Source organism: Oncorhynchus clarkii, chromosome 9 (genome assembly GCF_045791955.1).
Source record: "Oncorhynchus clarkii lewisi isolate Uvic-CL-2024 chromosome 9, UVic_Ocla_1.0, whole genome shotgun sequence".
NCBI classification, from domain to species: domain Eukaryota; kingdom Metazoa; phylum Chordata; class Actinopteri; order Salmoniformes; family Salmonidae; genus Oncorhynchus; species Oncorhynchus clarkii.
Window position 1 is genome coordinate 42,031,534 of NC_092155.1, and position 15,402 is coordinate 42,046,935.

Sequence of the window (15,402 nt, forward strand, 5' to 3'; positions counted from 1 at the left end):
CCACTACTATACAGTATAAAACAAAGGCTATGGATGAATGGGGCATACTGTGTGCAGTGCAGTAAAGAACACTGGCATTTGGCGACTGGGACTGGTCATTGCATTGGAAATGTAATATTTTGTCAAACACTGAACCCTGTTGCCCTCTAGTGGCTTTATCCAGATATGACTCATCTATGCCATTACTTGAGCTGCATCTCAAATCATCCAAAAGACTCCTTTCTTTGTCTCCTTTCCTTCATCTGCACTGATGTGAAAAACTCTGGTCAGATTAGAGCAGATGAAGGACAGGAAACAAGGAGAGAAAACTACTGAGATGCACCACTGGTGTCAGCACTTGCCTCACTGTTTGACATTGCTGGATGTAATGACTGCAATGGTCAAAACAGGGAATCATTTGTGTTTTATTGACCAAGAAAAGTCATTTCTTTGAGCAAAAAAAATGTAAATAGCTTGAGAGAAAACTTCACTTTAATATCACAAAATAGTAAAACAGAAGTACACAGTGACAGAATAAAACAAATTAAAAAACGGATGTTCTTAAAAGACACCAAATAACATGTTTACTCATCATTACACTGGCACTGACCAATCTTAAAAAATCATACCGGTTTTAAAATGTTTTTGTTTTTTAAATCATCTCTGGGCCTTTACCTCTCTTCTCCACCAGTATAGAGCCGGTGACTAAATAATACGTACACTTTGAAAACACACCAATCAACATGTATTAAGTACTATGATATATATTTTTTAAAACGTATTCGAGGAACCAAAGGAGTCACAAACTGCTCATGAAATGCTTTTTACTGACATTTTCTTTCGACATGAAAACAAAGTGCAATCAAGTCAGAGGTTCTCTTCTTACCTCCCGAAGAAACTCACATATACTTACTGGCAGAAATAAATCCAGAGACAAGGTCAAAAACAAATATTCCTTAGACAACATAATGTGTTGATCAGTTATTGGTTTAGAGGATGTTCTCAATTGCTTCCCATGTCTATAGCGCAACGCCGCCATTCATTCATTCCGTCAATCGGAATCAAAATGTGTGATTGATTGCAGCCATACAGAAATACATGCTGCGTGTGATCAAAATAATGTGAACATAGACTGGCAGTATGGCACAAGGTCAGATGTGTGTACAGGGGTGACATTATCAAGCACATAAAAAAAAAAAACTACCTGACCTACAAAATCAAATACATACACACTGACACAACCTGTTATGACATGCTAGTCCCTTTGAGCTGTTGGTTGCAGAGTGACAACATATCTGTGTTAAACAAGACGATCCCGTTGAATGCATTTAGCTCAGGCTCAGTGCTGCAGTAGACTTTACTGCAAAACCCACAGAATAGGGCCTAAATTAATACAACAATTCTCTGTTTAGACCCTTGGGTGGGGGAGACACTTGAGAATCAGTAAACAGTATTCTCCCAGAAGGCATTGCATTCTATTGCACACGTCCCTTAACAGGCATAGTTACAGAGGCTTGGTGGTGAATGGGGTGAGAGCAAAAGACAGAGAAAAAAAGAAAGAACAGAGATTGAAAAAGAGGAGAGAAAACAAAGCGCATGTGTGTGGAGAATCACAGCTATTCCCGAGGGCAGAACAAGGAAGTGGAGTTGAATAAAGCTTGGCTTGCACAGCAAGTCCTATCCCCTGACCCACACAGAGATAAGGGTTTACCCTCCTTAGGGGTTTTGGTCTTGTTCTCATCCACAGAAGAGAGGAACAATATTTCTTTCTAGAGTGCGTACATGATTTGACACTACTGTCAAGCGTAACATCTCCCTTTTTACCTTCTCTACATAGGGTAGCAGGGCCATATGAGTGAGCCTCCTGGGTTTCGAATCCTCCTGCAGTCCCCATAGCTGCTCCAGAGGAACAGAGCCAGTGTCTGTGTTTCTATACATAGCCGGTGGCAGCAGAAGCAGTCCCAGGTCCCACCCAGTGGTTCAGTACCTGTAGCTTAGGTTGGCTGGTGGCTGTGCCCCTGTCCTGACATGTCCAGGCCCATCCCCATGTCTGGACTAAAGCTATAGCTTGACGTTGCTCAGGTCCTTGGAGAGAATCTGGAGGTAAGTCTCGTGGATGGCACTGAGAAACGCTGGGTCATTCTGCACAGGGCACAAACACAGGAGAGAGAGAGAGAGAGAGAGAAGACTTATCGTCCAGTCATTTTGTATAACAGTACAAACAAGTTCCCAGACTTCAACTGCTTCAGTTCACTCGCTCTCTCAAGTATTAGATTTAGGTACATACAGAATGAATTCCTAACATAATTCATAACCCATGAATAACACATTCATACGCCGTTCATGAGCATTTCATAAATGTCAACAGCAGCCAGATGACATCTACGGTAGAAAACCCCTGAACCTGACGAAAGGCTTCAAACACAAGAAAAAGGCTTCAGCTCTCTCTGTACCTTGATGAGGTGGATGAGTGTGTCCTGCAGCTGGGTCCTGTTGCAAGGGGATTGGGGGGGCTCCACAGCCCCTGTGGCTGCTGCTGGAGGGGAGGAAGGAGCAGCTTGCCTCTGCAGTTCCGTTGTCTTGGCAACAGAATGCTGAAAGGCGCTCGGTGAGAGCAGCACTGAGCGCTCCGCCCCCGTCAGTGAAGCACCCGCCCCCGGTATCACAAGCCCTGCCTTTATAGGAACAGCCTTGGATGGGTGAGAGAAAGAGAGAGGGCAGGAAGAGGACATGGTAAGATTTCATTTCAACTATGTAAAGAACTGCCTGTACAATCAAAGCCATCTACATCATGATAGCAAAATCATACTAACAGGCATGGATTTCGACGGTTTCTGAGACTGAGCGAACACATCCATTTCTTTACTCTGTGGCTGAGAAAGACAAGAAAGGGAGCCCTTCAGAAATGACAGATTACACAAAGTCCGCATCACAAAGAAATAACAGGGGCAAAGGCAGTTACCTACCTGCACAGGGCCTGTGGGAATGCTGCAGATGGCAGCAGGATTGGGGATTTGCTCTCTGAAGCTCTGGGGCGTGGCCAGCGGGCTGGGCAGGAAGTTGGGTGCGAGGACGGGCTTGTGGAGATCAGAGGGGCTGGGTTTCAGCGAGCCCAGGAGATCCTGCCCCAGGTAAGTCAACGGAGGGCCAGGGGGGGGACCGCGAGCCTCAGCCCCAGGTGGAGCGACCAACAGCGGGGACATAGAGTGCTGGAGTTCCCCTGGAGGTCCACCGGGAAACACGGGGCTGGCGTGGAGGGTGTAGCCCGGGCTGGGGCCACCTCTGGCCTCCATCAGGGGGATCAGACCAGAGGCCAGGTGCCGGGTGTTGCCCACTGGGGCTGCTGTGACGCGGGGTGCCAGTAAGGGCTGGAAGGGTATGGATGGAGTGTAGTGCTGGGCCTTTAGGAAGTTGGCGGGGCTCGGGGCAGCAGGGTCTGTGGAAATCTGGGTAGGCATGGCTGGCAGCAGGCCGGTCTCCTTGGGTAGAGAACTGCCAAACAGCTCCTCCACGGTGATCTGCCTCTGGCCAGAGTGGGAGTTCTGCAAATACAGTAATAACAGTCAATAGGAAACAACACTATCCAATTATGACTGACAAGTAAGAGTAATTTCAGTCATGCAAGAGAACACTTGTTACAGGTAGCGTGTTGTCAGACAAAGTGCATTCATCTCAGGCAGAATGTGGTGCTGTACCTTTTCTGGCGGTGGGGCACTGGGAGCGCGCTCTGTAGCCCCGCCGGCTGTTTTCAGCGTCTCGGTGTTCAACCCCTGCTCAGCAGTAACGGACATCTCCGTTTCACCCGTCTGAATCTAGTTAACGCACAAAATAAATCCCACAGACACATGTATCATTTTGACATTCCAACTAGTGTTTCCCGTCTAATGCAGAATTAGACCCCGTTTTGGTTTTGGCCCTAGTGTGTCACAGCGGATTCAAATGATCAACTCATCATCAAACCAAAACGTGCACCCCTCGGGGTCCAGAGGACAGCGTTTGGGAAACGCTGGACTAATGTAAATTGGGAGGGCTGTGAGCAATCTCAGCATTTAAAACAATGAAAAACACTTGGGGCAGCAGGACTAAGATCTACAGAAAGAGAGTGATACCAACAAAGAGTAAGTAAACAGACAGGCAGTGAGTGAGTTCTTCACTGACTACGAGAGAGAGAGAAACAGAAGGGGGACATTGCTACCCCATCCACAGCTGGCTGCACAAAAAAATCAGGATTTTAAATCGCACTCTAATTCGTGATGTATGTGTAGGGGTAAAGTCCATCAAACAATACTATTTTCTGGACTGTGTTCGCGTGCGTTTGTGGAAGTGTTGGGATTAGTAACTTGAAAAAGTGATATATTAACTTGTCACGTTTAACAAAAGTAACGCGTTACTTAACAATATTACTTTGGGTGGAAAGGGATACGTTATATTACTTTGTGTTAAGTTTCATGGAAAAAAAATCTCAATCTCCCTGTTTGTTTGACTGTCGGAGAGAGCAAGGCGATCCATGTGCGCTCTACCAAAGATTACTAACTCGGGTTTGATCGCTGGTTTCTCCTTTCATCGGTGGCGCTGCTTTCCTGTACTAGTCTGCAAGTACTGCGCTATCATATGGGCTGCTTAGTTAGCCATATATACTGTAAGGCAAACATCTGTACAGATTTCATATATTTTCATTCAAAATCTTTCTCAAGCCGCCAGTTCTGGTGACGCGTTGTTTGACAAATAAACTTTAATAATACTACCAAATTCGAAAAAGGCGTTACTTTACTTTTGTTACTTCTAAAAGTAATCTGATTTATGTAACGCAATACTTTTGTAACGCATTTCCCCCAATAGAGTCCTGGGCGACGACTTGACGATAAAGACCGTCTCTCACCCTGTGGTATTCATCCTTGGCCTTGCTGAGGAGCTCCAGGATATCGATGGGGCGAGGTTCTGCGCAGCCATTGGTCCTCCCAGGGATGTTGGCCCTCTCTGGGGAGCCCCGGTGGGCCTGCATGGATTCCTGCTTCACGATCCTGGAGGACAGACACAATAAAAGACACAAACACCCTCGCAAATCAGTGGGGGAAAAACCCCCCCACTAAAACACACAATCCAATCTCATATCTGTAACGTGCTAAATAACTCCCTGCAGCGTCTGTGGGTGACGGTGGTTTTCATAGCTGTGGGTTAGTTGTGGTGTGTTTCACACGGGCCATACTCACTTCACCATGAGCTGAGCGATGCGCTGGCAGTCCTTCTTATCATAGAACCAGATGCTGTATATACCCACTGTAAGAGGAACACAACGAAAAAGAGGGAAATATTTTTTAAAAATGGCAGGCGGAAGGTTCACTGGCGCTAGCTATCCCTTAGGCGGAGGGAGGTTGTAGGAAATGGATGGTTCAGCAACTTTGAGGCAACAGCGTGTGACAGGAGTGTCACGTTGCATACGTGTGTGTGAGAAGAGATTCTTGCCAGGTTTCCCCTCCGAGGCTGGTAACCTAGCAACGGTAGTGTTTCTACAGCTACCTGGGGAACTCTGGGACGTGTAAACAGGTGTGTGTAAAAAGGCCGCATTTTCTAACATGAAGCACTGACACAACCCCTCCACTAACAGATGTGTGCAACGAGAGCAACGGCAGGACACAAACCTGAACGGTCGAAATCACGCCAAAACAAAATTTCAAGTCACGATCCCTTCACAGTCACAAGGACAGCCAAGAAAGCCCTCCCTCCCAAAACACACTTGTTCATGATATTCTTTGCATCCCCTCCCAAGTGGCCTGCAGGCACTCGACTACTGGGGAGGAGTCACAGGGTTCCAGTCAGATAAAACTGCTGCCCCTCTGGATGACTGGATCAGACGCCTACAGAACTACCACCGAGAGCAGACGTACTGTATCCATCCCATCCATGAGGTGGTTTCCAGGCAGCTCCAGAACATAAGAGGCCCTGGGGCCAGAGGGACACGTTTTTCTCCCCCTCAGACAGAGCTCCTGGGTTGGGTGGACCCCGTGTTAGCGCAAGGCCATGGGCGGGGGAGACCCGTCAGAGGAGATGCTCCTGCTCGACGCGCCCGGTCAGCCTCGGCGTGACCTCCGGCACAAGGGGAAGGTCATGTTCCAGAGGACCCTGCAAGGAGGTCTGCTGAGTGCTTTTAGAGGCAAGTCTAACTGGAAGGCTAGTGTGTTTAGCATGTGGTCAATGTCCATCTGATTCATTTGTGTGCATGCATCTCTACACAGGGGTCAGCAGAATAGCAGAATATTAAAGAGGTGGCATTATGTCAGAGGGGGGCATGTGTAAATTAAGACTTATTTCCCTGTATGTCTGTACGTGTATGTCTGCTGCACAGACAGGGTCCTTTCATTTTCCTTAGGACTAAACAGGAAGATGAAAAAGTCAATTTTATGATGGGATTGCAGTCGAAGACATCATACCTTCGTCATCAAAAGAGTCTGGAAGAGTTCAAGTTCTCCTTTGAATTCAACACAGTTTGACAGACCTTTAATGACTGTGTGCAAGCAGTGCTCTGCAACTTCATTACAAAAAAAAGTAGTGTGTTTATTAAACATTGATGGTCTTCATTATTTATCTGGGGCGAATGAAATAAACAGCACATTCAATGCTAAATTTAGCCTAGTAATACAAAATATATACACCAGCAGCTCTTTTAATAGATATATAGGATGATTCCGTGCCAGCGGGAGAGGAACATATTTTTGGTATCTCAGATTCTCCTGGCAATTCTCACATTTGGAGAAAGAATGTTTGAAATGCATTATACATTTGTATCACTTTTTGTTGTTGTGGAAAATCATGATGAAAGTGGCCATTTTAGGCCTATGACCCTATGATCTGTGAACCGTACATGATACAGACAACATCTTGGTGTCTTTAGAATTCTTATAGTGTTCTCTAAAGTATGGAGTACGTCTGGATTCTGATATACAACATTTCACATTCATTTATTCATCTTAAAATGAAACCGTTTGATTTGGTTTGGAACAGTTTACTCTACAAGTACATAAAATTTCCCCAGAGTGGGCTCTTGGCTAATTCTGAAGGCATGATGCATTTTATGAGCACCACCAACACAGTGAATGAGAAAATAGATTCAAAAGGGAACTCGAACTGTGCAATCCTAAAGGAGGGCTGTGATTGGTTATAAAATGAGTGATGTCATTAAAATGTACCAGAGAGCCCACTCTGGAAATGTGACGTGTTTGAAGAGTATATTGTCACAAACAACATCTACATTTTTTTTTATTTTTAAAGTAGATATAAATATTTTTTACATTTGATAAATGAATGTGAAAACAGTATTAAAAAATCTAAACATATTCCATATTTTTAGAACACACTATAATAAGTATAACGAGCACCAGAATGTTCACAGATCATAGGGTCTTACAGGAGGCATGTATAGGTCTATAAAGGGCCTAAAATTGCCAATTTCATCATTCTAAAAAAAAATGGTTTATGATACAAACGTAAAAAGAATACTAAACATCCCTCCTTCCAATGAAGTTCCCATGTGAGAATTACCAGAACAATCTGTTCCCGCTGGTGTGGAATCGCCCTATAGTTAGGTTTACCTAAACATGTTAACATGACCCTTCTCATCCCCACACTTTCTCAGAATATTTTGTGTAGACCACGTGTCAAACAAGGCCCACGGGCCGGATCCGGCCCATGACACATTTCTATCCGGCCCGCGCAATGGTTTGGGTTGTCAATTCCTTTTGGCCCGCTTCCATAACAACCGCGATGCGCTGCACTCCCAAGTCATAGCAAACACTACCGAGGTGTAACATGCTAAACGGCAGTGCATTGCCAAACACGGACATATTTTTTTCTCCTCACAGTTGGATTAACACTCCAAACAGCCTACCCGACTGCTCGGAGGCGTCCGCATGGTCCTAAAGCAAACCGTTGCCTCGTTTTGTATCACTTTCCAATGATAAGACTGACAAATGGACTATCCTACTCACAGTTAGCGTTTCTGTACAGCAGGAAGGGGTCTTGAAGCTGAAACTCAAGGTCTTTGTTGATGGGCTCCACTAGATTCTCTGTGCTCAGCCGATTCATGATTGTGAAGCCATGATGAGGGGAAGCAGACCTGTGGATAGGTTATTGAGAGCAATGGAGACAGACTATTAGGCTACATGTTTTCACGACTCAAAAAAAAGAAAGAGAAAAGCAAAGAGAATGATTAAGATAAAGAGAGTAAGAGGGAGGGGTGGGGGTTAGGGGAGAGGGGAAGAGATCAATTAGGGAGGCATAGACATATGGACAATATAAAAGGCAACTATATCAAGGAGAGAGGACAGGTGGTGAGACAACCACATATAAAAAGGGGTTAGTTTAGCATCTTTACAACAGTGGCCCATTTAAAAAAGGTCACCACATATCTGATACAAATAAATTACCTTGCATAAACAAATAAGGTGCCCTCGATTTCGGTCTTTTCCTGAAATGGAAATTGCGCAGAAAAATGACAACTTTAACTCGATGAACATGAATCAATCATCAAGTACAAGAAGAATAACCAAAACATGCAAAAAAAAGTCTGATATTTGGTCTGGGTTGCTTTCAATTTATTAAACCTTTTATTACGTTGCATTACGGTTGTACTGAATGACAAGCTTCCCCTAAACGGTTCTTCAACCGTCTTTAAGGTGTGGTTAATCTCTCGTGGACAGAATACTTAAAACGGTACCGTAGATATGTCATGATACAACGGGATGCATGAGACGACAAGCAGCATTAGTTCCTGTGCTTTCGACAAATCACGATTTCCCAGGTTTTAGCATCTTCCGAATCTCGGAAGGGAATGGGACATTTGGCCTATAGACTTGCAAAGAGAGAGGGTGGAGCTATTAGTTCTGGTTCCAATCCTCGTTCTCAATCTTCTCTTATGGACCCAGACCTTTATCGAGCATCTGACCAATTACGCAAGACTTCAGTTCTGGGTTAACTGAGATTAATGCTGCGTTCACATCTTGTCGGAAACTGAGTTAAAATGAATGCAAATTATTTGCATCGAGCTTCCCATTGGTTGATTCTGATACTTCCCAATTGGGAAACTCAGGTATCATCTTTCTACAACGAGTAAGCAAGTCGAAAATCTCTGAGTTTCTGACATGACGTGAACGCAGCATAAGGTATGGTTTGATCCCATTAGGTAGGTGTGGCCTGATCAAAATGGCTGTGAAATATTGTGTGTGAAACCACATAAAAATGTGCAGCTGTGTGAAGTGATCCTTCAGAACAACACCGTTACCATTAAATCAAACATTGCACACCATTGTGTCCTGCTGAACGGGGCCCTGATTGCTAGCTAGCTTACAGCGTTGGTACTTAGCTAATGTTTGAACTAGATAAATATTATCTACAAACTAGCTAGCTAGCTAACTGGTTTTAAGTTAGCTAACTTAGAACAGCCCCTAACATGGCAGCCGTTCTAAAACCTGGCCAAACTATCTTAAACATATGGGGAACTTTGAGCAGTTCTGAACTGGCTCCGACTGACATTTGTGAAGTGTCAGCTTTCCGACCCCACATTTGCATGTCATTTTCTGGCCTAACCACACAAAGAATCTATTATCAAAATTGACAGTGGCAGTCTAGCAAGTCCAGCCATTGTGGTTTCATCTCACTGTGATATTCTCAGTCAGATTTAGAGCTCTCAACATGAAACAAATACAACATATTTTCATAGAATTTAAATAACAGCACTTTCTCTTAGTCACAGACAGGACAAAATCACTTTGTGCTTAAAAGCTGAAGTTGTGACAAGTCTGCACACATTTGAATGGATTCTCAGCCGCTCTGTGGACGTTTAGGAGAGAATTCTGTCGACAGTTATAAGAAAGTGAAGATATTGTCCTGTCATTAAGCATGATATTTATTTGACAGGTATGATAGATTGTATAGTAAGTTATTTACAATTTGATTGTTATTATATCTAGAAAGCATTTCAGTCATTTCAAGCCCTCTAGCCACACCTTTGAACAGGGAAAGAAATCATAGATATGATTTTGCATAATATTTGTACTATGTACTTGAGATTGTGTCCTCAAAAGTGAGTACACCTCAGCAATAAAAAATAATAATAATAATAATACATCTTCCAAAAAGCTGAGTTCCAGACTTAAAATTATTATTTTTTTAAAATGCAACATTACCTGTTAATGTTTATGTCAATCTCATGAAAAGTAATTCAGTCTGGGTATGTCTATTTAGGCAGAAATCTAAATGTTGCCCCATCATTTAATAGATGGCTCTGCCAACAACCAAAGACTCTTAAAATCTATTTGCTACACAACCCAGCAGGAACATGCGTGTTGGCTTGATATAGCTAACGTTAGCTAGAGGTGTGTGGTTATCTACAATATCAGTAAAAAGTTTGTACACACCTATTCATTCAAGGGTTTCTTTATTTTTGACTATTTTCTAGATTGTAGAATATTGAAGACATCAAAACTATGAAATAACACATATGGAATCATGTAGTAACCAAAACATTTGTTAAACAAATCTAAATATTGTATATTTGAGATTCTTCAAAGTAGCCACGCTTTGCCTTGACAGCATTGCACACTCTTGGCATTCTCTCAACCAGCTTCATGAGGTAGTCACCTGGAATGCATTTCAATTAACATGTGTGCCTCACCAGCAAAGCACCCCACACCTCCTCCTCCATGCTTTACTGTGGGAACCACACATGCGGAGATCATCTGTTCACCTACTCTGCGTCTCACAAAGACACGGCGGTTGGAACCAAAAATCTCAAATTGAGACTAATCAGACCAAAGGACAGATTTCCACCGGTCTAATGTCCATTGCTCAGTTTTTTTGGCCCAAGCAAGTTTCTTCTTCTTATTGGTGTCCTTTAGTAGTGGTTTCTTTGCAGCAATTCAACCACGAAGGCCTGATTCACACAGTCTCCTCTGAACAGTTGCTGTTGAGATGTGTCTGTTACTTGAACTCGGTGAAGCATTTATTTGGGCTGCAATCTGAGGTGCAGTTAACTCTAATGAATTTTTCCTCTGCAGCAGAGGTAACTCTGGGTCTTCCTTTCCTGTGGCGGTCCTCATGAGAGGCAGTTTCATCATAGTGTTTGATGGTATTTGCGACTGCACTTGAAGAAACTTTCAAAGTTTTTGACATTTTCCGAATTGACTGACTTTCAGGTCTTAAAGTAATGATGGACTGTCGTTTCCCTTTGCTTATTTGAGCTGTTCTTGACATAATTTAAATGCATTCCAGGTGACTACATCATGAAGCTGGTTGAGAGAATGCCAAGATTGTGCAAAGCTGTAATCAAGGCAAAGGGTGGCTACTTTGAAGAATCTCAAATATAAAATATATTCTGATTTGTTTAACACTTTTTTGTTAATACATGATTCCATTTGTTATTTCATAGTTGAAGTCTTCACTATTATTCTACAATGTAGAAAATAGTAAAAATAAAGAAAAACCCTGGAATGAGTAGGTGGGTCCAAACTGACTGGTACTGTATTTAGTTAGCTAGATTGCTAATGAAAATACTATTTTTAAGGTCTCTGTGATAAATTAAGTAGAGTAGATAGTTAGCCCTTTAGCATAACGCTAAGAGTCATAGGACGAAGGCATCTTGTTCTGTGTGGGGGAGTTTTGTTAAGAGCTCTGACAGTCAGTCTGAAGATTAACACGCATCGCTAGCGGCACGGTTTTGGAAGCATAAGGACCTTATCTTTCATACCAGGGAGACATAATTGGCAAAAAACAAAAGGTTAAATTGATACTATAGGGTTAGGGTTCCCACACGGTCATATCACAGTGCGTGTTTACAAACAGAAGACAGTGCTAATTAGCTATCATGCTACGAATACCTGTGTGTAATTATTTACCCTCTTGCACCCCAGTATTTCGACTTGCACATCATCACTCCAGTGTCAATACTACATTTTAATTATTTCGCCTCTGTCCTATTTATTGCCTTACCTCCCTACTCTTCTACATTTGCAAACACTGTACATTGAATTTTCTATTGTATTATCGACTGTACGTTTGTTTATGTGGAACTCTGTGTTGTTGTTTTTGTCACACTGCTTTGCTTTTTCTTGGCCAGGTCGCAGTTGTAAATGAGAACTTGTTCTCAACTGGCCTACCCCGCCAGAAAGGTGGTCACTGAAAAATACTGTCAGTTGAAACTGTGATAAAAACCGTTTAAAAAAAAGTGTACAGTAAGTGTATATTTAGCATGTGAAATTATTTTGATGTGATATGAAAGTAACATTAAATGGCCTTTATGTTTCTAGAACCGTATCGCAATTGAGAATCGATTCACGTTTAGATAAGAGTATTTTGCTCTTCTGACAAAAACTTACGGTCCTTGAACCTTAGGGTAACTAACGGTAGGCTCCTTAAGAGTACATATTGGACTAGGTAGATAGCTCGCTTGCTAGCTAGCTACTGTACGTAGCTGATAGTTACTTATCTAGCTATGCAACGCTAGCTAGCTACCTTTTAGTTAACAGAAAGAAACAAGCGACTCCTTTGGCGAGCTTACCCATTCATTTGCTTTGGAATTAAATGTGTACAGTGCTACCTGTCCGGTAACATCGAGAAGTTTGTTGATATACGGATCTTGTTGTTGTAGAGCTGCAAGGCTCATTTTACTGGCGGTCTCCATCTTGAATACAATGCTTACCACACGGAATAATTTCTATGAACACTCAATGTCCACTGTCCTTGGAAGACATGGTCACAATGCCTTATAGTTCTGCCCCACTTTTAGTTCCGCAATGAGTTGGAGTGATTGGTCGTGTTCGAGAGCGTCAAAATTAAAAACCGTAGCGTATCATGTGTAAATTGTGATTGACTGATATACAAATGCTATTGATAATTTATTAATGACTCATGGTGATTTGTAGATCAGTCCAGTCAGTGTTGAATCTCATTTCGCAAGTGCCTAAAAATGATTGCTCGCTCACGCTCATGCATTTGAGAGGTGGCTATTTTGCTATGGGCCTGTCTATCCAAGTAGACTATATAACTTGAGGATGACAAAACGTCAAACCCATAGCTCTGGATTATCATAACCCAGATCTCTAAAAACCCAAACAATATTTTTTTTGATCAACATAGCCAGCTGTCAGTGGAAAATAATGACCACACCAACCAATTCATCCATTTATTTTAGTCCCAGGAAAAGTGTTAGGGTCTAAGAATTAATTTCGGACTGGGCAAAATATTATATTTTTTCCTTAGGGCCAAATACTATGTAGACTGCACGATTTACCACAAGGCGGCACTGATGCAATATATTTCGATGACACCGATAACCCATGTGGCAACACCTTTATAATAGACAATTTGGAGCTACTGGTGACCCTCAAATTTAAAGCATCTTTTAGCATAGGGGGGAAGACATGTTTTTGAAATAAGCACCTCAATGTGGGGTTTGGAATAGTAAAAGAGATACCTGTTCTGTCAATAAACCTACCGTTATTAGTTTTAAGTGAATGACGGGCCTCCAACTCAGTCTTAAACCCGTAGGCCTATGCTATAGGCCAAAAGATCAAATTGGATATTGAAAGTCATTAGTTATTTTCTGAAGTAGCCTTAGGCTAGTTAGGTCAACAACATCCTTTGCTTCAATTCACTGGGGAACGAAGTATTATAATTAAGGGATTATCGCTGTGAAACAGTAGTCCAGCTGAAGACAGGTAGACCTAGGCTAATCCAATAACCAGTAACCGTCCAACACACAGATGGTTCATTTCCTTTCGGTTCGTTACAGAATGTGGGCCCTAAACTGTGTCATGTGGTCCCAAAAAAGAGGGAGATGATATTACGGTCACGGTCAGGGTTCGACGACACCGGGGTAAATCATGGGGATAGTGTTACACAATTTATGTTGCCTAACGACCTCATGCTATTAGCCTAATCAATGGCAAAATTTGAAAAAACAACTGACTGACAATATATATTTAATGTGTAGGTATAATAACACACGAGCGACATTATTTTTTATAGGATATACATTTTATACCGTAGACCAGTAGCAGTGTGTGGGTAAAATCACTGGGGAAGCCAGAAAAAAAATCTACATTACAACCTGTGTTGTGATAATTGCCTTGTTTGCTCTATAAATACAGTTAGCTCATATGCCTTGCAACCATGATAAAAATAGGCCTAAGGCCAAGACAGTAAGACAAAGTGGCAGAATAAATTCCTTTGTTTCATCACAAAAGCAGAGAGCAACATCTGTAAGGTGAAGTCCACAAAGCATATTTCATGTAACAAACAATTACATGACCTACAGAATGGCCAAGCAAATTAATATTTCCAATATTTTCCCACCCCTAAAGAACTATTGATTTAGAACCACGGAGACTTTACCGCAGGTTGCAAAGAAAACAGGAGCTACCTCCACTCTTCCTGAACCATTTCAACTTTAACATTTCAACATCAAATCACCTATAACTCGTCTAATACAGTGCCAACTAAAAGATACCAAAAACAATTTAGTCCAATCAACATAAGCTAAATATGATGTGGCGATGTTTGTGTAAGTAGAAAAAACATGTTGACTCACTCTACTTGTAGAGAGAGATATGCCATTACCATCCTCCTCTCTTTCATGTTGACAAAACAGTCTATCACGCTGTCATATAGTACACTCTTTTATTTTTTTATTGTCCTAGGCTACCTGGCTAAAACACCTGCTTGATAGCCTTACTTCCTTTCATGGGCAACATTAGCTAGTTAACATTGGCCTTCTACATCTAGCTACATATTGAACTTCAAAACTCCCAGGCCTGGCACACAATGTATGAATTAATGGTTGGATCAGAATCACAGTTATAATCATTGGCCAGTATGGATAATCAAGTGTAACCACAACTCCAAATCCCTATCTCCATCCATGGCTAATTTAGGAAAAGGACAATTTTAGTTAGCTAGCTAGCCACTGGAGGGCAACAACACAACAAGATGCAACAAGTTGTTTCTGTTAATGATATATGCTCTGGATGCAATTTGATAGGAGTGAAGCCAAATCCAAACTGGCTTCCCTTGACACTTTTTTTGGGGTGTGCAAGGACCATTTACAGTTGAGCTCACTCAGTTTAGCTCAATGCTGATTTTTATTTTTTAATTTTTAAATTTAACTAGGCAAATCAGTTAAGAACAAATTCTTATTTACGATGACAGCCTAGCCCGACCAAACCCGGACGACGCTGGACAAATTGTGCGCCGCCATAAAGGACTTCAATAACATGGGCAGCCACAATGTCATACTTTTTTTGGACCAGATAGCATCAGATAGATGGCCTACACACACGGAGACAGAGTGGCGCTGTTTCGCTCGCTCGGATGCTTTCTCCGGTGAGATGCATTCAGACAATTAGGAAACACAGAGACAAAAGATAAATAATTGTA

General features: G+C 42.3%; 1 protein-coding gene across 3 annotated transcripts; it reads right to left on the reverse strand.

Moving 5' to 3' along the window:
• Positions 1-449: 449 nt before the first annotated feature.
• LOC139416334 (mRNA-decapping enzyme 1A-like) lies at positions 450-12,838 on the reverse strand. 3 transcript variants are annotated; one of them, XM_071164852.1, is made up of 10 exons: positions 12,527-12,838; positions 8,400-8,440; positions 7,962-8,089; positions 5,190-5,256; positions 4,859-5,000; positions 3,675-3,791; positions 2,946-3,521; positions 2,793-2,852; positions 2,433-2,669; positions 450-2,121 (listed from the first exon to the last, which is right to left on the reverse strand). In XM_071164852.1, the coding sequence occupies exons 1-10, from the start codon at positions 12,647-12,649 to the stop codon at positions 2,041-2,043; spliced, it is 1,572 nt and encodes a 523-aa protein (XP_071020953.1). In that variant the 5' UTR covers positions 12,650-12,838; the 3' UTR covers positions 450-2,040. The 3 variants fall into 3 exon arrangements, with proteins under 3 accessions (XP_071020953.1, XP_071020955.1, XP_071020954.1); XM_071164854.1 differs by having other exon boundaries at positions 454-2,121; positions 12,668-12,712; XM_071164853.1 differs by lacking the exon at positions 2,793-2,852 and having other exon boundaries at positions 454-2,121; positions 12,527-12,680.
• Between the last annotated feature and the right edge of the window lie 2,564 nt (positions 12,839-15,402).

What these genes read in the sequence shown, in the direction of transcription:
- LOC139416334 (XM_071164852.1), bottom strand. Translation starts at nt 12,649, where the DNA reads ATGGAGACCGCCAGTAAAATGAGCCTTGCAGCTCTACAACAACAAGAT. An exon ending in GTGCCCCACCGCCAGAAAAG is followed by an intron (nt 3,522 to 3,674) that starts GTACAGCACCAC and finishes CTGTATTTGCAG; the next exon opens with AACTCCCACTCTGGCCAGAG. An exon ending in TTCCCACAGGCCCTGTGCAG is followed by an intron (nt 2,853 to 2,945) that starts GTAGGTAACTGC and finishes TGTCTTTCTCAG; the next exon opens with CCACAGAGTAAAGAAATGGA.